Source organism: Panthera onca, chromosome X (assembly GCF_046562875.1).
Source record: "Panthera onca isolate mPanOnc1 chromosome X, mPanOnc1 haplotype 2, whole genome shotgun sequence".
NCBI lineage: Eukaryota > Metazoa > Chordata > Mammalia > Carnivora > Felidae > Panthera > Panthera onca.
The window spans coordinates 40,311,752-40,338,936 of NC_138357.1; the positions used below are offsets into that span (position 1 = coordinate 40,311,752).

Below are 27,185 nucleotides of genomic sequence, written 5' to 3' on the forward strand. Positions count from 1 at the left end.
CAAGAGAATAGAGAGATACATTTTATCCAAAGCTACTCTAGAACCCAACAGGATTTTCAAAACAAAACACAACGCACAGTAAAAAATTAAAATGCCAATGATCTCACCCAAGTCTTGACCATGAGCTCTTTTATTTCCTTGAACATACAGGAGAGAAAATCCTTCATAAATCTGGACAGTTCCATGTGGGCATTGTGGTGCATCTGTTGTCTGGCTGTGACGTGTGATGAGGAATCCATGGGCAATAGAGGAGGTTCCTGGGGGGCCTGGGGGACCCTGCAATCCATCTGGTCCAGGGGGACCATCCAAACCACGGGTACCTATTTCCATGGAATCATCAGTATACAAAATTTAAGTAAGCTCTGATCCACTATTATGGCTATTGACAAAACACTATGACCTCATTTGATTCATTATTTTAGTTACTATTTATAGAGTGTCTATAAGGGCATTGTTAGATATCATGTATTTGGAGATAAATAAAATATGGTCCCTGCTCTTAAAGAGATTTAAACATATATATTTTTTTTCCTAATGGAATTGGTTGACAACATTAGGCATTAAATGAGTACTGGGCGACAGAACATCAGATGGGAAGAAGTGATGATTATTCAGGAAGCCTGTGTGTTATCTAGTCTCTCGCTCTACTACAGGAGTCCAAACTCCAGGACGAAATTTCAGTTTGCTGTTTTGTTCATCAATGAGAAAGGAAGGGTGTGGTTGCCATCAGTCTGCCAGTTTCAGTGCTGAAAAACATTTTCCTTTGAATCTGGGGAATTATTCTCCAGCATACCTTTTTGTTTAGAGAATAGGCAGGGCACTCTAAAGCAGTCGTTTCAAAATGTCTATTTTCAATTTGCCACTGATTCCCTTTCTCTAGTTAGCCTCTTGATTTGAGCTTATTTTAAATTTCTCTTTATACACAGGCATTTTGCCACTGTGTATACACATTTTCACTTTGGGGAACCTTCACAGCAATGCCCACATGTGATGATACTAAATTGTTTCTTTCCTGTATGCAGTTAATGAAATGGCAGGGTATTGGTTCCAGGAAGACGATAGGTATTACCACTCTGTTTTGCTGCCACTGATATTTTTTGCCAATAAATATTCTTTATGTTTATATTATTCAGAGTTATATTTATATTGTCTAGAGTTGCTAACACATATTAAAAATCTCTTGAGTTTATTATCATTTATTTCTGTTTTAGCAATCTTCCGAGTGTGTTTTTTTAATTTTAATTTTTTTATTGAAGTAGAGTTAACAAACAGTATATTAGTTTCAGGTGTACAATACAGTAATCCAACAATTCAATACATTAATCATTGTTCATCATGATAAGTGAGTACTTTCAATCCCCTCTATCTATTTCACCCACCCCCAATCCACCTCCCCTTTAACAATCACCAGTTTGTTCTCTGTATTCAAGAGTCTAGTTTTTTGTTTGTCTCTTTTTTTTCCTGTTTGTTCATTTGTTTATTGAATTCCACATATGAGTGAACTCATGGTATTTCTCTTTCTTTGAGATATTTCATTTAGTATTATATACTCTAGGTCCATCCATGTTGTTGTAAATGACAAGATCTCATTCTTTCTTATGGCTGAGTAATATTCCTTTGTGTGTGTGTGTGTGTGTGTGTGTGTGTGTGTATCACATCTTTATCTGTTCATCTATTAGTGGACAGCTGGGCTGCTTCCATATCTTGGCTATTGTAAATAATGCCACAATAAAGAGGGGTGGGTATATCTTTTGGAATTAGTGTTTTTGTTTTTTTTGCAGAAATACCCAGTAGTAGATTTACTGGATCATTGTGGTAATTCTATTTTTAATTTTTTGAGGAACCTCTATACTGTTTTCCACAATGGCTGCACCAATTTGCATTACCACAAACCGTGCATGAGGGTTCCTTTTTATCCATGTCATTGTCAACACTCGTTATTTCCTTTCTTTTGATGGGATGAGTATAAGATGATATATCATTGTCATTCTGATTTGCATTTCCCTGATGAGTAGTGATATTGAGCATCTTTTCATGTGTCTGTTGGCCATCTATATATCTAGTTTGGAAAAGTGTCTATTCAGTTCCTCTGCCTGGATTTTTTATTGCAAGGTGATTCAAATTCTTCTAGGAAGTAGCTGGAGAACATATTGGAAATCTAGTGGATACCAGAATCAATATTATCAGGAGCACCTATTCATCAATGAACGAAAAAATCTGAGTATTAATTTGTCATCTCAGTATACCACTATGACTCTCAAAGTTCTATGGGGATCAGTTTAAACTTTACAAACTCTACAACTACATTTACTGAATTTTATGGGGGAAATTAAATTGTATTGTCATATTTTCAAACATGGAAGGATTCACAATAGTGTCAAGATGGTCATGGGATTTAAATCAATACACTGAAAAAGATCAGAACAGGTTAAGTACAGGGAGTGCCTGGAAAAACTTTTGAGGAAGAGCTGGGTTTTCCAGTGCTCTAAACACACACACACACACACACACACACACACACACACACACAAACACATAAGCTTTCTATGCTTTTCTTATACTGGGAAATTTCCTTGTATGTGCTATCCTCTTTTCCCCCAGCAACAGAGTCAGCAGGTAGGTACATTCTCTCAAGAGAAAACTCTCACAGCTCCAATTTGACACCATACATGTACAAGTGTCTCAGACTTGAGAATGCTATTGGCAGCATTATTCTACTTGTCTCACCTGGCTGGCCTGGCAGACCTGGGTCTCCTTTGCGCCCTCCTGCACCATCAAAGCCCGGGAGTCCGTTGCGTCCAGGATCTCCTGGAGGGCCAATTGGACCTATAGGGGAAGAAAACAGGTCTTCAAATATGGGTGTAATTCCATATCCAGACAGATACAGGAAACTTAAGGTCCTTCAGTGTCACTAAATTCATAATTTGGTCTTGTCTTCAATCCAGATACATGAAGGAATAGCTCAAGCCTGGGGCAAACGAAGCAGACAAGGATTTAGCTTTAGTTTTATTTTTTTTTTTAATTTTTTTTAACGTTTATTTATTTTTGAGACAGAGAGAGACAGAGCATGAACGGGGGAGGGCAGAGAGAGGGAGACACAGAATCTGAAACAGGCTCCAGGCTCTGGGCTGTCAGCACAGAGCCCGATGCGGGGCTCGAACTCATGGACCGCGAGATCATGACCTGAGCCGAAGTCGGACGCTTAACCGACTGAGCCACCCAGGCGCCCCTAGCTTTAGTTTTAAATGATCAATTTTTCTCTGTAGAGATTCCCATAATATGGCAGTTGTGTCTTTGCCTCAGAACAAAATAGGAGTACAAGGCCTGACTTTGTTATCTGTCCCACCACAGGTGGGAGTTGTTACTGCCTGGTTCATTTAGATTATGGAAAGATTGACAACCAATCACTTAATAAGTGAGAAAGACTGAAGTTAGTTTCTAGCTTTGTTTTATAATCAGAGTTGGCTGCAAGCATAGAGTCAAATGGCCAACTAGACAGGATTTAGTTTAAAAATCATGAGGTCTCACAGTGGGGAAGTGAGTCCACCAACTTAGCTTTGTATCCTTCTGGTGGTTGGAACAGAGAAAGCACCAGATCTTGAATGCATTTTCATTTCTTCACAAAATTTGTAACAACATTAACACAATCATTCAAATTAGAATAGCCAGAGGAACTGGCTAGGAGAGGTCAGACTTGGCGTAAAGGATAAGATTAGGGCATGAGAAATGAACATTTTCAAGAAAACGGGAGATGGGACCTGTGGCAGTCTGCTATTCTACGAGCTGTTGAGACTCCTCAGAAATGAACTCTGGCAAGTAACAGGAGAACTAGGGAAATGTTCTCAAATAGATAAGGCTTAGAAAGATGATCTGCAAAGGTACCTGGTAAGCCTTGAGGTCCTGGTAGTCCTGGTAGACCTTTTAATCCAGGCTGGCCTGGGATCCCTGGTGGACCAACATCTCCTTTGATTATAATACTCTGTCCTGAAGGACCAGGTAATCCAGGGGGACCTAAGAGGTAAAATATTCAATTTTGAAGGTAGGAAAAAGAAAGGCCAGAAGGAATGGATGCCAAAGTGTCCTAAGGTCAGAATAAAAATTGGTATGAAAGACACAAGTTATAGGTGTTGAAATACTGCCATGTCCAAAAGAAATGTGTCTGGGAAAACTATCATCTCACCCAGAAGACTGAAAAAATAAATAATTTCCTTAGGGTCAATGGAAAAATTAGGCCTACTGTCCCTATTTTCAAGACTTGAAGCATGACTTGGTTACTAGAAAGTCTAATCCATTACAAATCTGTGTCAGGAGAAGACAATTCTATTTCCGGACAAGTCCATTCTGATTCTAACATCATTTGCGCTTCTTGTTTATTGTGCTTGTCAAGTGTCCCACTGAACTAGTGATGGAATTTAGCACTTGTCCTATTTCAATTTACAGGAAACCTCTATAAGTCTCCAGCAAAAAGAACTATTCTCATATTAAAAATACTTCCAACTAAAAATGACTTGCTCTTGTGATTTGTTCAACTGAATACGGGAAGGTTAGTATAAAAGCCAATAAAAATCTTAGTGAAGCATTATTGTTAGCCCTGTATCCATCTTAAACTTAAAAGATCTGGTATCAATATTACATTAGTAATTAGAGAGGTTGAGAGATGAGTAAATAAAGGGAACAATCCCTCAGTTGTTGGGGACTGAGACTCTAAAATTTTAGTTGAAAGACAGAATGCAAACATTCAAATTCCTCAATGTGTTTAAAAATTAGGTATAACTAGCTCTTGGAGTAAGTCTTACCTGGGGGGCCAACAAGTCCTGGATCCCCTTCAGGGCCAGTTGAACCAGGTATTCCACTGGGTCCCTTCATGCCTGCAAAGAAGGTACATATAATGGCACAGAAAAGCAACAGGGGCCTAGCATTTACCCAGTCAAATCAGAAAATGGGTATCTTATCCCAAAGGAGTTTAAAATAAAAAGGGAACTTCAAAATATCCCTTCAAATACCTGGAAATCCTGGAACACCTGGGAGACCAGGATCTCCTTTCATTCCATTGAGACCTGGCCGACCAGGATTACCCTGAATAAACAAAATTGTTAATTTTAGAAAAGAAAATTGGAGGGGGAGAGAGTGAGGTTATATAGTATTCATATTCATTTATAGCACTGGCTCTAGAGTCAAACTTCCAAGATCCAAATCCCAATTTTGCCTCTTACTAGTCCGTGTGACCTTGAGTTGATTATTTAACCCCTTTGATTCACAGTTTTCTCACCTCTAACATAGAGAAAATAATAGTATTAACTTCATGGAGGTTTTGTGAGGATTAAATGAGATAGCTCATATTAAGTACTTATAAAACTGATTGCCATATAGTGTGTACTTAAGAAATGGCAGCTATTATTTTATCATCATTAAGAAAGAGGTTTTTTTTTGTTTTTGTTTTTGTTTTTGTTTTTTTTTTTTTTAGTGTAGCACTGAGGTGATAAGTGCTTCGGTTAGAATCACAAGTGCAAGTGCAGAAATGATAGTCTGCAAGACTTAGCAAAAAATATAGCAGGACCTGTTACTTAATTGGGTTTGAGGGACAGGAAAACTATGGGAAGAAGAAGAGTTGAGAGGAAGTCTAGAATGTACCTAAAGGAAGAGTAAGTGTGTTAAAATGAAACTCTCATTATTAGGAATAAAAGAGGGGCAAACATGGTACATATTAGTCCAACATGTAAGAAACAGCTTAAAAAAACAGGGCATGTTAGAAAGACATAGGATCCAGCTTGAAGAAGTTTCCAAATCCAGGATAATTTGAGCATGAAAATAGGTAATTACAGTTTAAAAAACTTAAAAATGATTAAAAAAGAGAATTTATGTGTCCATACTAATAATAAATAAACAATACATGGAAGAGAAGGGAGGCTCTTGCTTACCAAAGGGCTGACTGGTATATGTAGAGGTAGTGCTAGAGTTAAAAAATTATCAATTTGCCACTATTCTAGTATTGGTTGGTTGAGACAAAAATCATAAATAGATTTAACTATATGGGGAAATTCTGATGAGCAATATATTTGCATGGTCTTAATGTGCATTCCTATAGTTTTGCTTATTAGTTACAAGGAGAAGAATAGTAACCATACAGTGGAGAAATCAGATAACAATTTGTTGGAATGATCAAAATTAAAATCACCAATGAAGGGCAGATGACCATTTTGGGCCTAAATATCTGATGGAGGACACAACATCACTCATGTAGTATTCCAGCTTGGGATGCATAACTAGAGTGAAGAAAGAGCAGACAAAAGAAGGAACATTCTATTTTTAAAAATAGAATATATTAAAATCAGTATGCACTCAGGTATTTAGTACTAAAAAAGCATGACAGTTGCAACTTATTCTCAAATGTTTATATATATACACACACATACAACATACAGGGTAAAACATTAACAACCAGTCCATCTGAATAAGTGATACATGAAGTTTTTTTTTTACCATTCTTGGAGTTTTTCTGTAAGTTTAACATTATTTCCAATAAAAGAATTAAAAAACATGCAAATATAAGAACTAATTTACACAAAAGAAAATGAACAGAACTTGATAATACTAGATTCATGAAATCTTGGTATCAGGCAGTAGTAGTCTTGAATCAAGTATAGAGACATGTGAACTGGAAGAATGAGGGAAATGAGTGAGGAGGGAGTAAGTAGAGAATGAATAAAGAGAAGACTAAAATTTAATTCTAGCATGTGTCTAGAAGAATAGTGGTGACATGAGGAAAAGAGGTTAGTTGCTGGAAAGCTTTAAGGACTACTTTTTTAGATCCTTTTTCTTTTTTCTGCTATAAAGCAGCCACCAGAGTTAAAAGACTGAGCCCAAACTGTGTTGGTCGCAATCTAACAATCCTCCTGAATGAATGTAAGAAACATTAATGATCCATAAAGAAGCATGTGACTTTCTGGGTCACTCAAACCAATGTGCAAAAGTACAGGAGTACAGATGTAGGGATATGTTATTATTCCTTTTTTACAGGACTTTTTTTTTTTACTCATAGACACAAAGCAGAAGTGTGAAGTGGAGCTGAAATTTGAACCTAATTCTAATTTCAAAGTCTAAAATATCCCCACTCAACTCTAATTACTTCCCTGTGAAAAGTCTCATCCACATTCAATGCTCTGATATGTGTGTCTCCTTTTATGAATTTGCTTTCACTGAAAAGAAGGTTTCTCAAACCTAAACAATATACATAGCAATGACTCCAGGTAAAATATCTTCTGAGGAACTCCTTAACTATACAGTAACAAAGTTCCTTTAGTTGGAAAAAATAGGAAACTTGCCTTTTTTTTCTTTGTAATTCACCAGGGAGCCATATATACAGCCTTGACCAGTAAATACTAATAAAAATAATGCAGCTTAGAATTCTCATTTTGAATGCAAACACCCACACCCCTTTCTCATCAAATATCTACCCCCATTTCCTACCTGGAGTCCTGGTGGTCCTTGATCTCCTTTCAAACCAGGCAAACCAGGTTGCCCAGGTTGGCCTGGGTTTCCTCTCTCTCCTTTAATACCTCCTTTTCCAGGGAGACCCCGGGGACCTTCTGGACCTGGTAGACCTTGATAATGCACAACAAATGGCCAAATTTCAGTATAGCATAAGAGTAGTATAAAAGTCTGGCTTTTAAATTATCAGTCACCTAAATCCTATTAGTTTGCAGAATAAAATCCAGACTACATTAAAATATATAGACCTATGATAACCCTTTCTAATATAAATTAGGCTGGGTTCTTTTTGTTATTAACTCTTATTTGCAGACCATTTTAGTTTGCATTTTATTGTATGTTAAATCTAATAAGATCACAGTTAAAGAAAGGACTCAGGACATTATAATAAAGATTGCTTCTGTAACCCCAAGTGTTTAACTTAAGTGAAAGTAAACAAACACTATAGGACACTGTTCTCAAATTGGAGCATATATCAGAATCCCCAGGACACTCTGATAAAACATATTCTTGAGCTTACCCCCAAAGTTTTGGATTCAGTAAGGCTGGGGAGGGGTCCAGGAATCTGCATTCTAACAAGTGCCCTGTAACTAAAGCTGCTGGTTTCAGACCACACTTTAAGAATTGGTACTTAGGACAATCAGGGATTCAAGCAATTTGTCTCATTGCGATTAATATCAAATTGCTTTATAAGTAGTTATTTTGTAAGTAGTATTTGTAAGTGGTTTCATTCGGCTTTTATTACTATGCAATTAAGATAGTTACTTGAGCAAACTGTTTGATTTCATTTTAGTGCCATGCTTATTAATATACGGTAATATTTTAGTGTCAGAAATTCATTTAAATTATTTCTGAAGAAAAATTTTGCGTATGTCTTGTGAATAAATAAAATTATTTAAAATAGGATTTTTGCTAAGCTCTTTTCCTTATACTATATTTTTAACTTTTCATTCTAAATAAAGATATTAGGTCTATGAAGCAACCAAGGGGATCTTGTGAATGGCCACATGTTTTGTCACTAGGTGGGAAATAACTGTTACTTACTTGCTACACAGTGATTGAAGCTAGGACTATCTAGTTCTGCCTTAAGAAACTAGTTATGAAGCACTAAGAAATGAACAGGCAAAAGTTAGCACTTACACATTTTCTCCTCTGGTTATCTTAGTGTTTCATTGGTTTCAATAAAAAAGGAAAATATATAGTGATTACTTTGGAAGGAAATATCATAGGCAAATGAATTTAGAATACCTGAATTCATGCTTACCTATGGACAAAGGGTCATCTTTTTGATCTGAGATAAAATTCAGACTTTAGTTCTCTTCCAATACTCCTAAGACCCAGAATCAATGACTACATTCTAACAAGGCAGCATGGCCTACAGATTAAGAACGCTGGGCTCTGGAGCTAGAATGCTAGGTTGGAATCCCAGCTCCAATAATCATTAGCTGCTAGGCTTTAGCAAGTTTGTTAATCTCTTTGGCCTCAATTTCCTCCTTTTTAAAATGGAAATAAGAATAGTACCTACTTTATCAGGTTGTACCAAGGATTAAGTAAGATAATATGTATACTTTATTTAACACAGTGCCTGCACTTAGTAAGAATTATGAAAGAGACTTTTAAAAATTATTAGCACTATTATTACCTTCATTCTTAGTAAAACTGAAAGAACCTGTCTTTGAAATATGAGCCCATTTTAAATATTTCAGCTATTTCTATGTTATTTCATATGATAACACTATTCTATCTGGCACATAAGAAAGAGGAAGCAGGTCCACAACAGCACAATTGTTTTATCTTTAAGCAGTTTAAATTATATAGTCACCCAAATCCAGCAACCAGAAAGACACACTTAGAAATTCCCTTCCTGATCATAAAGAAAGGGCTGGAATACTTAACACTAAAATAAACAAAGAAAAGCAATTGTTGAGTTCAAACCCCTTAGATAGGGTTTTCTAAGCAAAATTATTTGCTTTCATCCATAATGTATAATTTGGACTAGAAATCAGGTAGCAAATCATCTTATTAGGAAAAAAAATAAACTGTTAATCAGCCCAACAATGACAAAGTAAGAGTAAGATCGGGGGAAAAGGGGAATCTTTTATGATTCTTTTCCCCAGGCTGAAAAGTTATCAGAATATTTGAAAAAAAAAGTAGGCATGTTATGGGCATTGTTCTTTCTGCAATTAAAATAAGATATTGGGAAATTTACATGTTATTAATTCATACCTGCCATTCTGGAGTCCTTCAAATTTAAATTAATGATTTGCTAATGATATAAGGGACATATAGATTTTATTTTTAAAGTCCTCAACAGCTATGCTCTTCCATTTTTGAAAATAGCCACATAAACACAAATCAGAGCAATGTCAAGCAACAAAACTTCAAGAAAATAATATCAATATGCAGAAATTACAAATGGACCAGATACCTGACTAAAAATCTTAACGCAGTCTTAAAGATAACAATATGTGTATATCCATTTAAAATTCAACATGTCTTCATGTAAGAATTACCTATTATAAACAATTGAAGCCACAAAAACCTAATGTCATTTCAAACTTGATTATAAACAACTAACATTACCTTCACCAATATGTTAAATACCAGAGCAGGTAGTATTTGAGAATAACAGCCCCCTTCAATGACTTCTGAGTTATAGCAAAAACAAAACAAAACAAAACAAAACAAAACAAAACAAAACAAAAACAAAAAACTGCATTTCTCTTATCACACATGCAAAACATTTAAAAAAAAATAAAGAATTGACCAGTGAAGAGTCTAACCTTGAAAACCTGGGAAGATCAGAGTTCACCAAAGCTCAAAGATCGATGTTAGCAGTATCAGACATCACACAGTACAAAATAAGATTATGAGTTAGAAGTGGTTCACATTATAGCACAAGTTAAACAATAATCCTCTTTGCCAGCATATCTCATACCTACAGCATAATCAGTAGGCAAACAGAACCATACAGAAGTATAGAGAGCCAAACATTTTCAAATAGAGCTTATTATAGGAAATAAGCTGCTAGTTTTCATTAATTCAAAAAATGGAAAACTCTACTAAAGATATCATGTTAACACTACTACCATGGCTTTCCAAAAGTTAGCATCTCAAACATTAAAGTTGGAAAGACAGTACCATTTCGCTGATAGCCTTCCATTCCCTTCACGAAGGGTTAATTTTGTATAAATGTTTAAGTTTATCTTGGCCTCTGGCTTCTCTTAGGAAAAATTCATGGTGCAAACTTCTTGATATGTTCAGATTGCCTCAAAGAGGTACAGTTAACTTTAAAAGGCCCATTAGACAAAAATACAAAGATCACAGGTGACTAAATAGAGAAATTAAAATACAGGTACACAATGGCCATTACCAACTGTACTTCTATTTGCCTTCTTTGAAAATCATTCCATGTAGCCACCTTCTGATTTTTTTCATAATTCATCAAGAAACTTTCTTTTCTGCATTATTATTTGTAACAAGTTATTCAGAGAAAAACCAATATATATATTTGTTCATCACTGAACTTTAAAATATAAAGAGCAAAACTTTCCAAAAATGTGAAGGCCATCGGTGAAAGGGTACTTTAAAATATTTTCACATGCAATATCCTACCCCAAACCACAGAAAATACCAAATTAACTTTATTATTATTCAATGCACATATTAAATCAGTCTATTAACTATTAAAAGAAGGATCATTAAATAAAAAGATAAAAAGCCTACAAATAAGACCACTCTTGGTTAATGTTAATTAACTGTAAACACAATTTCCTTTCCTTACAAGTCTTGCTATGATTTATAAACACTGAGGTTAGCAGAGAGAATAAATTGTGCTAGAGAACTGAATCCTAGGAATTAGAAAACTTAGGATCTATTCTTGGTTCTACTATTTATATCGATGGGATTGTGGACAATTCAATTTCTCTGAGCTTGTTTTCTCACCCACATAATGCGAACAGTGTTGTTTTAAAGATCAAATTGAATTTTGAAAATATGGACCTGATATCTCCATGTACAAGGTGCTACAGGGAACACAAAGGTTAGCTAGACCCAAACTCTGTCTTTAATGAGCTTATAATAAAAGTACATTATATGATGTAAATGGTGGCATGTCACATAAATATAAAACATTATTATTATTACTGCCAGGTAATAAACTTTTAAAGCATTTGGCAATTTGGAATTCAGAAGGCAAACTGATTTATGACAACAGTTTGGGAAGAGTCTGGCCACACAATTAGTTAAATAGAATTCCTACCTAAGATAATTCAGAGTTTGAGTAAAGACATTTTATCTATGTGCATGCTGCATGCTATAGTAGGACCAATACAAGAATGCTTAGAAAAATGTCACTGAAATATATATTTTGGTCTTAGTAGGTAACAAGGAAAACTTCAGATTGTATCATAGCAAAACTTCTAAGATCTTAATTTCCAAGAGGTAAAATTTTAATGAGTTATATGCCAAGTCAATTTTGTACATGGAGCTCTCAAAGCATTATTTCTCAAATGACCTAACAAAGTAACTGAAAAAATAAAGTAGAAAATTTAAAGTCTTGGACATAAGTGGTAATAACTAAAGATAAGCTGATGAATTGATTAGTAAATTTTAAATCCAGTTTCCATTTAAGGTTGTAGTCTTTCACTATTGCAAAGAGAACACTGTAGACACTAGGTTCCAATAACTATGTAATTTACAGTACATCTGGTAAATAAGATGTCAAATTGCTTTTAAAGTAATTTGGCTACTTCCCTTTTTCTTCTTTGAATATATTCTGGTGCCTCAGAAGAAAGCAATCTTCTAGCCAACACTAAAATCTGGAAGTGATCAAGGCAGCAGACGTCTATGCAAGTCAGACAGGGGCGTACTCAAAACTACTTCGAAGTATGCTTTAAGTTTTCTCTTTATCATGGTGATAGTTAAATCTTATGCACTTGTCTTAATCTTTTTGATGACATCCATTTTGTAAAAACACACGAGGCAGTTAATAGGGATTGATGGAATTTATGAGGTAACAAAAACAAGAGAGTGGAGGCAGGCTCCAGTTTCCTATAACTAAGAGTCTCCTAAGATGGCAGAAGCAGCTTTGCTTCATCACTTATATTTTTTGAAGTTTATTTACTTATTTTGGGAGAGAGAGAGAGAAGCAGAGAGAATCCCAAGCAGGTTCTGCACAATCAGTATGGAGTCTGATGTGGGGCTCAACCCCATGAACCATGAGATCATGACCTGAGCCGAAATCAAGAGTCAGACACTAAACCGACTGAGCCACCCTGGCGTCCATTTTGCTTCGTCACTTATTATAACTAGAATAAAAAGTCAGATCATAAGCATTGAGCCATATAACTGCCTTTGTAGAAGGATTATGTGTGTTACTAGTAAAGCAGACACTTAACACAAGAGCACTGGGAAGCTCTCAGTCAGATTCCCAGCTATGCCAGCGATTAACCATATGACCTTGAGCAAGCTTCTTGACATCTTTGGGCCTCTGTTTTCTCAAATGTGACAAAGATTCTCTCTTTGACTAAACTTTAGACAGGCTCCTCTGAGCCTTCTTCTCAACCTGGCCTCATGCCAGGGCCCTGTTCTTGGTATGCTGAGTCTAGTTTTAGCAAGAATCCTGCTAAGTCAGTTTAGGGAGAGTCACCCCACTGTTGATATCTGATCAAGTCCCCCATCCCCCAACCTTGATGTCTAAGTCTTTGGCCTGACTTTAGTAAGGATTCTATAAGGCAAGTTTAGCAAGAATCTACCTTCCCTTGATGTTTCTTTCTAGTAATTTTTCATTCACTTACTCTCACTCTGCTGGTTGACCATAAATCCTCATTTTTCTTTGTTGTATTCAGAATTGAGCTCAGTCTGTCTCCCCTAATGCAACTGTCGGTGCCCTACTGCAACTGTCTTTAAGTAAAACTTGTATTGCTATCTTTAACAAGTGCCTGGTGAATAATATCTCTTTGAAAAGTGTAAAACTTAGGTCTCTTCTACATCAGATACTCTGGCTGTATGAAATTATGGGTCTGCGGAAGGAATTAAGTAGCATGTAGGAGTAAGTTACTGGGGAATCAGTTCAGATAGAGATAGATGGCTTCCTAAAAAGAAACTTGAAAATCATGAATTTTAAACTCCTAGCCATTCCCAGTAGTCAGAACTCAGGAATATACTTTCCCCCTTGTAGTTCCTCCTTAGAAATTTGAAAAGGCCTATTTATCTTGAAATAACAAACACATTCAGTTATTTGTGGTTCTTTTTACTCCTATTAGGGTAACATCTTTCACTATGAATCAGCAATTTTCCATTGGACAACTTCTGGCAATTAACTGTTCTTTGGTGTGTACTGTTTTTATATGTATGGTTAAAATAAGATTAAGAGGCTTCTATTCTGTGCTGGTTGTAAGGAAATTTTTTTTACTCCATACCTATTAGTCCATTTTCATAGCAGTAGAATTTAGAACTTTGTGACAACCCAAAATGTGAAGATGAGATGATTTGAAAAATTACAAGAGTTGTGGCAAGTCAAGAACTGCGAATTTGCAGGATCTGATAACACATATTATTGTTTAAAAAAGAATGCCTTTTCAAGGATGTGGAGAAAGGGGAATCCTCCTGCACTGTTGGTGGGAATGCAAATTGGTGCATCCACTCTGAAAAACAGTATGGAGGTTCCTCAAAATGTTAAAAATAGAACTACCCTATGATCCAGCAATTGAACTACTAAGTATTTACCTAAAAAATATAAAAATACTAATTCAAAGGGATCCATACACCCTGATGTTTATAGCAGCATTATCTATAACAGCTAGATTAGGGAAACAGCCCAAATGTCTATCGACTGATGAGTGGGTAAAGATGTGGTGCATATGTGTATGTGTGTGTGTGTGTGTGTGTGTGTGTGTGTGTGTGTATAAAATATGGAATATTACTCAGTAATCAAAAAGAATGAAATCTTGCCATTTGCAATGATGTGGACGGAGCTAGAGAGTATAATGCTAAGCAAAATAAGTCAGTCAAAGAAAGACAAATAACATATGATTTCACTCCTATGTGAAATTTAAGAAACAAAACAGACAAGCAAAGAGAAAAAAAAAGAGAGAGAGGTAAACCAAGAAACAGACTCTTAACTATAGAAAATAATTAGATGGTTACCAGAGGGGAGGTGGGGTGGATGGGTGAAATAGGTCATGGGGATTAAGGAATGTACTTGGATGTGATGAGCACTGGGTGCTGTTTGTAAGTGTTGAATCACTAAATTGTATTTGAAGCTGATATTACACTGTATGTTAACTAATGGGAATTTAAATTAAAACTTTAAAAAAAGAATACCTTTTTGAAGGATGGCTTGATTTCATTTACATTAACAGATATAAAACAAAAATAAGAAATACACTCTACTCTGAAGGTAAAAGTAAAATATCATACAAAATACACTTTTGGGTACTATAAATTTTTGGCTAAAAATGACAAAAACTTATGAATTTAAAATGTTAAATTAATGTTCCTAACTAGGTAATTTTGGGTTACTCCAATAGACAGAAACATTGGAGTCTACAAGTTCCTTTCAAGTTTCAGAGATAGGCCAACATGTAAGAACTGAATTGGCATATATGCTCTTAAAATACATCCAAACACTTGAAAGCATTAGGTACAGATATATATGTGTATTATATGTGTGTATATATATATATATGTGTGTGTGTGTGTGTGTGTGTGTGTACACATATATATCTGTACCTATATATAGAGAGGGAGAGAGAATTATATATACACACATATACATATATATACATACATGTATATATGTATAACTATATATACACACATACATATAAATATATATAAAAATATAAGAAAAGTTTCAAAGTTCATGCAGTTACTACTTTGGAGTTAAAGAGCTAACCTGTAGGACCTGGATAGGGATCAAAGTTCACCAAGGCCCAATGTCATCATTAACAAAAAGGAAAAATATCAAAATTGTTAGCAATATCAAGAAACTAAAGCATCACACTAACTTCTTTCAAGTTAAACTTTAATTCAATAAAAGAATACTATGAAAGTTCATATTCATGCATCTGTATACAAACCAAATTATTACCAGTCAGCATCAGCACTAAAATAAAAACAGCATATGTGACATATTTTGAAAGGCAAAAAAGTCATTTTTATAATAACCATTACCAATGAGTTCAGACAAAAACAACCAATTCTATGATCAATTAGGTTTAAAACTCCATTTTAATTTGTAGTTTATGAACAAATGAGAAGTCACAAACTACTCATCAGGTAGGTGTTCTTCTTCCTACTATTTTTGTTATTATTTCTTTAGAAACAGTAATTTTTTAAGCACCTTTGTGACTAATGTCTTTATGTTGACAGTAATGTTCAAGAGTGACCTTCATTACTAGTAAAGAACAAATAACCAGAGTGCTGATTAAAATATAAAAAAAAGATAATAGTTTGGTTTATTTTATAATTATTGCGTGCATGCCAAGCAAGATATTTGTGTTAATTCTTTACATGTAAGAGTTAACATGGCTGAGGAGAATTTCACTGGTTTTCTTCAATAGTGAAAACAAGGTAAAACTCTAAACACCTTGTATAAATAATCAAGTCAGATCAGATAAAATCTGGTTTTGAAAATGACCTTCTGAACAAAGTGGGTGATCCCATTTGATTCATGTTTTCAGAGCATATCTTATTAAAATTAACTCCAATCACTTCAGAGTTTATCATAATTTAAATGGAAATTTTCATTTTTAAGTACATTAAAAAATGAGCCAGACTTTCAAAGGATAAAAGGACAACTGTTTTGTTTCTTTAACCTTAGATTTCTCTTATTATTTTAAATCACGAAGACCAAATTTTTAATTACCTGAAATATAAAAATTGAATATCAAGTCCCAAAAATCTGTTAATAATCTATCACCAGTGATTGGGCTCAGCGACATTAACCCCATATGAGAACAAGCATTCCAAACTTAGCAAAATGAAGTGACACAGCACATACACAAAATGAAAAGTGAACTTTGGATGCAAAATTGAGGCTACTAGAGCAGTTAACATAAGACAAATGAGGTATAGACATGAAGTTGGTATGAAGAGATCGCTATTCAATTTAATCATGCTGTGATGTTGAGGATAAATTTGATTGCCTAGTTCCTAGAGAAGATCACATTTTTTTATTGTGCTTGGTGACATTGGCTGATCATGTGACAGAACCATAGCAACACTTTTGGTATGAACCACAAGCATCTATGGGGTGACCACTAAAATGATTTCTGTGATGACATGCTGAGAAGCTCACATTAAAAATGCAGAGGCATTTTGCTGCCAGGTTATCAGTATAGCTTTACGTTTAATAAAAAGACTAATAAATCCACAATTTTCTTTTTTCTTCCATGTTGATTTGTTTTAGTTCAACTTTATGTAAATGATGAAAGGCATTAATGAAAAGAAGGATTAGATGCCAGAGAAACAGATGGAGCTAGGTATAAACCAAGCTATTTACTTGTAAGAAGTTCTTAGATTATAGAGTCTAAAGTCCCAAAGACTGAATAACCTGCCAGCAAAATGAAATAAATTAACTAATAAAATAGACCATTCCCCCACCACTCATGTACATACCTGGTCTCCCAGGAGGACCTTGGGGCCCAGGGTTGCCTTTAGGGCCTTCCAGAGCTGGACCTGGAGAACCAGGAGGGCCTGGGGGACCCTGCACACCAGGAAAACCCTGAAAGCCTGGTTCTCCCTTTGGACCAGGAAGTCCAGGATTTCCTGGAATGCCAGGTAATCCTCCATCACCCTTTTGACCTATGAAAGCAAAGTGACATTAGGGAACACATTAAATGATATTGAGTATTAGGCTTGCCTGTAAGGCTAAATCTATTCATTCCTATTAGAACAAGTAATAGAATGTGCTAGGGTCATTTCTATCTCCTGCCAAATCCCTAACCCATTAAAAACATTCTTTTTATTAAACATATTAATTTGTTATAAGAAATATTTATTAGAGTATGTATAGAAATATAAAAACAATTACACCTTGGATCCTGAAAGATACCCTTTGTATTAGGGCACAAAGCAATGATCACATGATTAGTAGCTGTGAGAAAAAAAAAAAAACTAGAACAGTTTAAAGCATTGGCATGAATAAGTTAGAGATGGCTGGAGGAAATTCCTTAAACAAATATTTTGAGACTAATTTTGAGACCAATGAAGACATAGATCTTCAGCAGCTGCTGTGTGTCTCTGAAGACCATTCTATCCAAGATTTAGAATCCCAATCTAGACAAACTGTTCTCAACATTTTGTATACACCACCAACATGCCTGAAAGTGATATAACAGTGGCACATTAAAGTAATAATTTTCACATTGGGATCATGGGAAGGATATAGGAATTTCTATGAGGTATGTCTGTGGTTTGAAAAAAGCCCCCATAGAATAGCCAATGGTCCTTTCAGAAAATGAACAGGCATACCTGTACACACATTCAGTCATTCATTTAACTATCTGGTGCTTACAATGAAAGTAAGAACAAATGCAAGAAAGTAGATGTGTATGTGCACATACTCACTCAAAATGCAAGATGTATATTAATATGGAGTTTTCAATTTTTATTATTGGTACATATTCCTACAAAGTTTCCTTATATTACCTTGGTTTTATTTCCATGGGGATAAAAGAGTGGTAGTTTTTTTTTTCCAACTGAAAGACCTTTTTTAAAATTTTATTTATTTATTTATTTTGCAAGAGAGAGAGAGAGAGAGAGAGGGAAAGTGAGAGAGAATCCCAAGCAGGCTCCTCGCTGTCAGGCTATCTGCACAGAGTCCAACGTGGGGCTTGATCTGAACCATGAGATCATGACCCGAACCAAAGTCAAGAGTCGGATGTTTAACCAACTGAGCCACCCAGGTGTTCCCTGGCTGAAAGATTTTGAAAACATTTAGTGAAATCTACTTCTTCCTACAAATGTGCTTTATATCATTTCCTCAGCAGTTATTGATGAAAGTAATGAAGAGATGTCTATATGTTAATTTCTTTAAGAATGCATTTTTATATAGCACGATTCTTTATACTAAATTCTTAATTAAGAACTGCTTTAAGATAGAACTTGAGCTTTGAGTTTTCTGGGATTGTATGTGAATTTTATAACAGCAAATGGTGAAGATGGAAAATTAAGTGTGCTGGAGCATATTCTCTTTATTTGGACTGATTTAGCATGTTTTATTAAAGTTTACCAGAAAGTCCTGGAAGTCCAGGGGGTCCTGGGATTCCAAAGCCTGGTTGACCTGTCAGAGAATAAACCAAAAACTCTCAAATAGATAATAATAAATGAAACAAGGACAATTTTTTTAAGGACCATTCAGGTTTTTATTTTTTATTTATTTATTTATTTATTTATTTTTCAATATATGAAATTTATTGTCAAATTGGTTTCCATACAACACCCAGTGCTCATCCCAAAAGGTGCCCTCCTCAATACCCATCACCCACCCTCCCCTCCCTCCCACCCCCCATCAACCCTCAGTTTGTTCTCAGTTTTTAACAGCCTCTTATGCTTTGGCTCTCTCCCACTCTAACCTCTTTTTTTTTTTTTTCCTTCCCCTCCCCCATGGGTCCTGAGAAACTTATCAGGTTTTTCCTAAGTGTTACTACATATATGAACCATGCAGAAGATTTATTTCCAACATGCAATCACAATTCTAACATGAGAAAACTGTATAAAATATATTCTACTTGTGATAAGTGTTAAATACATCTTTACATATTATACATATAATATATATAAATGGAAAATAGATTGCATAGTGAAACGAGGTCATCCAGAGAAGTTGAAAAAAGCTGGGTAACTTCTTCACATGAAAAACTTGGAAAGAAATTATATGGAGTTTTTCATAAGAAGGAGGCAACCTGATGGATAAATGTGAAGTAATATTCTCAGTACAGAGTGCAAGAAGGTAATTAGGAAGAGAAAAGTGTGTAGTAGCTTAGAGGTTAAGAAAGAAGATATAAGTTGATTGTGGAGAAAAAAGGGCAAAAATTAAAGAAGACAAAGAAGAAATTAGAAAATTAGGAACAATGAATAAATATGGCACCTGGTTCACCCTTCTGTCCAGCTGGGCCAGGGATACCATCTTGACCCGGATTGCCTTTTTCACCTGGAGGCCCTGGTGGCCCAGGACGACCGCCACCACCTAAAACAGAGTACAGCAGGTTTCACCTATCTTCCCAATTCCATTTCCTTCCATATTCCCCATTCTTTTCATACCAGCTTCAAACAGTTCTATCCAAATGACCACAAAGTACCTCTGAGACACCCCTTTAAACCACAAAATCTTGTGAAAAAGAGGCATTAAAAGAATAAAAGCTAATGAGAATAAGAGCCTTATCATGCATTCAGTACCCAAAATTTTCAGTTTCTCATTTTAATCTAGCTGTAGAATATCAAGGAGAGCAAGGTGTGGGAGTGGAACAGGGTGCATTATAGGCCTCAGATGGGGCCATGAGGAGTAATTTGCTTTAGAATGCAGCAAACAAACAACAGTGCTACACCTTGCCATTCTAAAAAATACGAGAGCTTCTACTATTGTAGGATACTTGAAATAACTCTCCCTGGAAAGAGCCCCCCAAATAAGGTTCCAAAGTACTAATTTTAAGTAACTTTTATTAAGAGTTGTTCAGTTTGTGCCTAACGAATGGTACTAAATAAATGAATGATCACCATGTTTCCTTGTCTTAAAAATGTTCACAACTCCCAGAAATGATCTGACTTTCTCAAAATGAATATGAGCCTTAGTTTTACAGAACAACAAATCCTTAGGTTTCATGCTTACCTACAGGACCAGGTTCTCCTGGAAGGCCAGGGTTCCCAGGAGGACCACTAATACCTTTTGGTCCAGGAAGTCCTGGGGTTCCTAAAGTAGAGTTCAATTTAATAATAAAAGGAAATCTGCATTGTGTTAAGAATTACAACTCAAACTCACTATTTATAGTATTAGCAAAAAAAATAGTGAATAGGAAAAAAAAGAAAGATGCTGATGTTTGTAATATTTTTAAGAATAATTTTAAGTTTTAAACTTATTTATCCAAGCATGGCATTATTATATATTCATAATAAAAATAATTACCACAACATTACAGTAGTAGAATTGATAGGATTCTATTGTATGGATATACCAATTTTTTAATCCATTCATCTACTGTCAGACATTTGGGTATTTGTCAGACATTTGTCAAGTTTTATGTATTACGAATATCTATCTTTATGGAAACCTGGTCTACTTCCAGTTTTTAGCTATTATGAAGTTAACACTGCTATGAATATTTCTGGACCAGTATTTTTGTGGACATGTCTTAATATATCTTGGGTAAATACCTAGATAGAAATGGAACTGCTGAGTCAGAGTAAGTGTATGGTGTGTCTTATAAAAAAAACAAAAAACAAACAAACAAAAACACAACCTGCCAAACCATTTGACGCTCACAACAATGTTTGGGAATTCTAGTTGCTCCAGATCCTTGTACAACATATGGTGATATCAGTTGTTTTAATAATAACCATGCTGATAGGAATAAACTGCTACTTCATTGTGGTTTTAGTTTGCATTTCTCTAATAGCTGATAATACTGATCACCTTTTCATGTGTTTATTGGCCATCAACATATCTTCTTTTGTGAAACATCTTTTCAAAGTTTTCCCCATTTAAAAAAAGTGGACTGTTTATCTTGCTATTATTGAATTGTAGAGGTTCTTTATATATCCCAGATATCAGTCATTTGTCAGATACATGTTTTGCAAGTATTTTCTCCTAGTCTGTGGCTTCCCTATTCATTTCCTTAATGATATCTTTTGATGAGCAGAACAGAAGATCTCAGATTCTTTAAAAGAAAAAAAAAACGTGTGGAGCAATTGAATATCTGTATGGAAAAAAATGAACCTTGACCCCTACTTCATACCATAAAAATATTTTTATTTGAGACAAACCAAACCTAAATATAAAAGCTTAAACATTAAATGTTACAAAAAAATAAAAGGATATTTCCATAAACCCGAATAGGAAAATATTTGTTCAATAATTCAGGATACAAAAAGCACTAACTATGAAAGAAAATTAATAAACTGGACTTTATTAAAATTAACAACTTTTGTTCATCACACAACAGCATTGAGAATGAAAGGCAAATTTGAGACAGAAAGAACATACTTGTAATACATGTATCTGACAAAGACTCAGATCCAGAATATATAAAGAAGGGCTGTGAATCAATTAGAAGAAAAGGGCAAACAACCCAATAAATGTGATCAAGAAATATGGAGCAGCATTTCAAAAAGATGCTACCCAAATGGTCAATAAGTATATGGAAAGGTGTTTAACACTGTCATTCATTTAAAAACTGTAAATGAAAATTTCAATGAGACGCTTCTTTTTGTATGTTAGCTAACTTGACGATAAATTATATTAAAATAAATAAATAAATTTGAACATCTAATGTTGAAAAAAAGACCCCCTATGTACTCACCAGAATAGCTAAAATTAAAAGACTGACAATACCAAATGAGGTGAGGACATGGACAACTGGATATTTCACAACACAAAGTACTAACCACAATATAAGCACGACAAGCCACTAGAAGCCACCCAGGAACATTTCAGATGTTGCAGGTTGGGCTATAATTTATAAAACCACTTTGGACAACTGGCTAAAAGCTAAAACTTCCTTCCTAGTAGTAGGAAAACTATTAAAGCTAAATGTCTACCTATTCTATGATTCAGTAATTCTACTACTAAGTTACTAAGAGAAATGAGTATATATGTCCATGAAAGGACACATCAAAGAATGTTAATAGCATCTTTTTTTAATAGTCCCAAACTGGAAACAGCCTGAAAGTCCTTCAACAGAAGAATGGGTAATTGATTATTATGTATTTCTTCAATGGAAGGTTACAGAGCAATTATAAAAAAACAAACTACTGACACATGCAACAAGAAAAATGAATCTTACAGACATAAGTGAAAGAAGCCAGACACAAAGATATATACTGTATGATTCCATTTATATGAATTCCCAAAACAGGCAAGATTAATTGATGGTGATAGAAATCATAGCAGTGGTTACCTTGGCAGGGGTGGTTTCACTGTAAAGAGGCATGGGTAAACTTTATGGGGTGAGGGAACTATTTTATATCTTGATATGGTGGGTGTATACACACACACATACACACACACACACACACACACACACACACACACACACACACCGGTGAAAACTCATCTATAGTCTTGCATATAGTCTTGTATATTTTACTCTACATTATACTTCAATAGAAGGTTAAGGAAAAGATAGCCAAAGGCCCACTCCATCCATGCCACTGTGAAATCCAAAAGACAAACAAGTGAACAAATTAAATACAAGCATAAACAGAGCAGATAGTATAACAATCTAGTTTAGGCTACCTACTTGACTATAGTGCTAAGTCCCTTTGCTTACATGACTCAGTCGTTGTCATATAAATGAACTGAACAACTGTTCTACCAACAGCCACCCAACTGTGTGCCCGAGTACAACTTTCTAAGAGAATCAGCAGCAGGCTAAGGTTTGGTAGTGTACATTATCACCTACAAAAATAGTCAGGCTTCTTAATTGACTTGTGGCTAACAGTCAAAGGTTGAAAAATGCTCTACCAAACAGTCTCTCTGCTCACAGGATATTGTCCTGCTGAGTTGGTAATACTCATTCTCATTTTATACAGAAAGAAATTTGGGCAAAGAGAAGATAAAGAGCTAGTTCAAGATTATGTTGCTAGTCAGTGTCTGATTGGGAAATAGAAATCTGCCAAATAAGAAGTTGCTCTGCAACACAGGTTAGACTAGATAAGGAAGGACATAAGGAAGCATTCAAGAAAAGGTATATTACCAGGGAATCCAGGAAGGCCTGGATGTCCTTTTGCTCCAGGGGTCCCTGGTAATCCAGGCAAACCAGTATCTCCCATAGAACCTTTGATTCCCGGGTTTCCTGGGTATCCAGGCAGACCAGGTTCACCCTAAAGCCATGAATAAGAAGATAAAACTGAGTCTCTACATGACTTAGATTGTATAACAACATAACATTATTTATAGAGCTTTTATTATATGTCAGTCACTCTGCTAAGTGGTTTACAGAAAGTGCTTTCTTTAATCACTTGTAGAAATTTAACTTGAAAATGCTTTGTTTAATCATCACAACAGATCTTTGAGTTAGGCTTTATCATCTCCATTTATAAATGAGAAAACTGAATCCTGGAGAACTCAAGTGCCTAACGTCTCTAGCAAGTAGCAGAATTAGAATTTGAGCCAAGGTCTGTTAGACTCCAGAGATCATGCTATTTCCACAATATGTAGATGTATTTTCTCATTAATCCCTAACAATCCTAAGAAATACACTATTATTATCCCATTTTACAGAGTTGCAACTAATAAGTTGTGGAATCTGCATTTGGATCCAGACAGTCTCATTTGAACCTTTGATCATTATCCCTAGTATGCTAAAATGGAATTCACTGCTTACAATAAGCATGTCAAACAGTGGTTACAAGTAGGTTCTACTGAAAAAAGTAAACTTAGTCCACACATACATACGTCTATCAATTCTTCAGTGAACATCTGAAATCTCATATATTCCATGAAGCTTTCCAGAACAAAGAAAGCTCATGCTAAGAATGTATGGCATGTTCTTATTCTGTCAAATCAATAATGGCTTCACATATGCATGTCTTGACTCTTCAACAACACTGAACATTTCTCTGTGGTTAAAGACAACTCATATGTAACCATTTTTGGTTAGTGAACTTTTGCACTGTTTCCTTCTAATAGAATCTAAGAATTCATATCCACTTTCACAATTAAAACAAGTTTTTCCCAATAACAATGAGAACATGCTATAACTAAGTCTACCAGTGTCCACTGCTCTGCTCATGAATATCATGACCTCTCCAACAAAGTGTCAGTGTTCAACATCATCTACTGAATACCTCCTTCTCCATTTAGTGCCTATGCTTGTCTAGGTGACGAAGATCATCTATTTGTGACTCAAATGATTCTGCATTATGGTAAAAGCTTTTTCAACTAATTCCTTTTCTCCTTACAACCCCACTGGGCTGGAAATATATATATTTTGGTCTGAACTTTTATAAATCAAACATCTATCACATTTTTGCACACATAATAGTATACAATTAAATTTTGGATTGAACTGGTTCCATCTTAGGTATTTACACAGAAAAACTTTGAATAAACTACCATAATTCTTCTTGCTATTCATGAACCAGTGACATTTTATATCAAAATAAAAAGCAAGAAGAATATTCCAATCATCTGCTAATGGCAAACCTGAAAGGCAGTACATGAGCACTTGATGATTTATGATAAAGTATGTGAAATTCTACAATCTATAATTTCAACCAGCACTTGGATCCCCCCTACAATTCTTTTCACCACTCTATGACCCTACTTTAAATTCTAAAAGGAAAGTAAATGTTTTACCAGGGCTTTTGAAAAGGACTAAGAGTTGCTAGTTTAAGTTTTATCTAAATTTTTATTATTCACAAACTTGCAGAGAAAACAATGAGCTTCAAAAACTGTTTTTGTATTCAAAAACATACTGGACAAAATCCTGTAAATCACTCTGAGAAGAGAAGATTTTATTACAAAACAGAAGCAAGACATGACTCGAATAGACTTAAACCACAAATACCTACATTTCTTCAAATGTAATTACTTGATATAGTTCTTTTTCATTTAGACAAAATTGACATATAACCTTATATTAGTTTCAGGTGTACAACACAATTTGATATTTGTATATATTGTGAAATGATCACCATAATAAGTCTAGTTAACATCCATCACCATAGTTACAAAGTTTTTTGTTCTTGTGATAAAAATTTTTAAGGCTTACTCTCTTAACAACTTTCAATATATGACACACTATTAACTATAGTCACTGTGTTGTACGTTATAAGTTTGTACTTTTTAACCTCCATCATACATTTTACCCACTCTCCAATGCTCCATCCCCATCTCTGGCAACCACAACTTTGTTCTCTGTATTTATTAGCTCATTTTGAAAAAAAAATTGTCTATTTTTAGATTCCACATACAAGTTAAATCAGGGTATTTGCCTTTCTCTAACTTATTTCACTTAGCATAATGGCCTCAAGGTCCATCCATGTTGTCACAAATGGCAAGACTTCATTCTTTTATATGGTTCAATAATATCCCATTGTATATATATCCCATATTTTCTTTATTCATTTAATCCCATATTTTTTTTATCCATTCATATACCAATGGACAATTGGTTTGCTTCCACATCTTGGCTATTGTAAATAATGCTGCCACGAACAGAGGGATGCATATACCTTTTCAAGTTAGTGTTTTCATTTTCTTAGATAAATACCCATGGTACTTCTATTTTTATTTTTTTGAGGAACCTCCATACTGTTTTTCATAGTGGATGCACCAATTTACATTCTCACCAACAGTGCACAAGGATTCCCTTTTCTCCCCATCTTGCCAAAACTTGCTGAAATATGTCTTTTTGATAGTAGCCATTTTAACAGGTGTGAAGTGATATCTCCCTTGTTTTATTTATTTATTTTGAGAGAAAGAGAGAGAGAGAGAGAGAGAGAGAGAGAGAGAGAGAGAGAGAAGGGCAGAGAGAGAGGAGAGAGAATCCCAAACAGGCTCTGTGCTGTCAGCACCAGCCTGACCCAGTCCAGTGCTGGATCTTAAGAACCTAATTGTGAGATCATGGCCTCAGTTGAAATCAAGAGCTGGATGCTTAACAGACTAAGCCACCCAGGTGCCCTCATGGTGGTTTTGATTTGCATTTCCCTGATGATTAGTGATTTAAGTACCTTTTCATGTACCTGTTGGTCATTAGTATGCTTTCTTTGGAAAAATGTTTATTCAGTTGCTCTGGTAATTTTTAGTTGTATTCTTTGTTTCATTTTTAGTATTGATCGTATGAGTTCTTTGCACAGTTTGGATATTAACTCCTTATCGATATATGACTTGCAAATATTTTCTCCCATTCAGTAGGTTGCCTTTTCACTTGATGATTTCCTTTGCTGTGCAGATCAGTTTGATGTAGTCCCACCTGTTTATTATGCTTTTGTTGCCTTTGCTTTTCAAAATGCAAGAAAAACATCACCAAGATGAAGGTCAAGGAACTTGCCTGTTTTCTTCTAGTTTTATGGTTTCAGGTTTTACATTTAAATCTAACCCATTTTCAGTTAGTTTTTGTATATGGTATAAGGTAGTAGTCTAGTTTCATTCTTTTGCCTGTGGCTGTAGGTTTTCCCAACACCATTTATTAAAATGACTGTTTTCCGCATTGTATATTCTTGCTTTGTCATAAATTAATTGACTATATTTGTGTGGGTTTATTTCTGGGTTCTCTATTCTATTCCACTGACCTGTGTTTGTTTTTATGCCAATACCATATTGTTTGGATTACTACAGCTTTGTAATATAGTTTGAAATCAGAGAGTGTGATACTTCCAGCTTTGTTCTTTGTCAAGATTGCTTTGGCTATTCAAAATCTTTTGTGGTTCTATACAAATTTTAAGATTGTTTATTTCTTTGAAAATACCATTGGGATTTTGAAAAGGATTGCAATGAATCTATATATTGCTTTGGGTAATATGAAAATTTT

At 34.9% G+C, this 27,185-nt stretch overlaps 1 protein-coding gene across 2 annotated transcripts in view; it reads right to left on the reverse strand.

Annotated features, from left to right (window-relative positions):
- The window catches only part of COL4A5 (collagen type IV alpha 5 chain), a 243,484-nt gene that overhangs the window by 7,942 nt on the left and 208,357 nt on the right, over nucleotides 1-27,185 (reverse strand). Inside the window, exons 37-47 of one of the 2 annotated variants that reach the window (XM_081793057.1) lie at nucleotides 23,406-23,532; nucleotides 20,324-20,404; nucleotides 19,586-19,684; nucleotides 18,728-18,778; nucleotides 17,113-17,298; nucleotides 7,468-7,601; nucleotides 5,004-5,076; nucleotides 4,797-4,868; nucleotides 3,883-4,011; nucleotides 2,728-2,826; nucleotides 108-320 (exon numbers count right to left, since the gene is read on the reverse strand). In XM_081793057.1, coding sequence (XP_081649183.1) covers nucleotides 108-320; nucleotides 2,728-2,826; nucleotides 3,883-4,011; nucleotides 4,797-4,868; nucleotides 5,004-5,076; nucleotides 7,468-7,601; nucleotides 17,113-17,298; nucleotides 18,728-18,778; nucleotides 19,586-19,684; nucleotides 20,324-20,404; nucleotides 23,406-23,532 — 1,264 coding nt within the window. The remainder of the gene's footprint in view (nucleotides 1-107; nucleotides 321-2,727; nucleotides 2,827-3,882; nucleotides 4,012-4,796; nucleotides 4,869-5,003; nucleotides 5,077-7,467; nucleotides 7,602-17,112; nucleotides 17,299-18,727; nucleotides 18,779-19,585; nucleotides 19,685-20,323; nucleotides 20,405-23,405; nucleotides 23,533-27,185) is intronic. The other variant, XM_081793058.1, reaches the window with a different exon arrangement.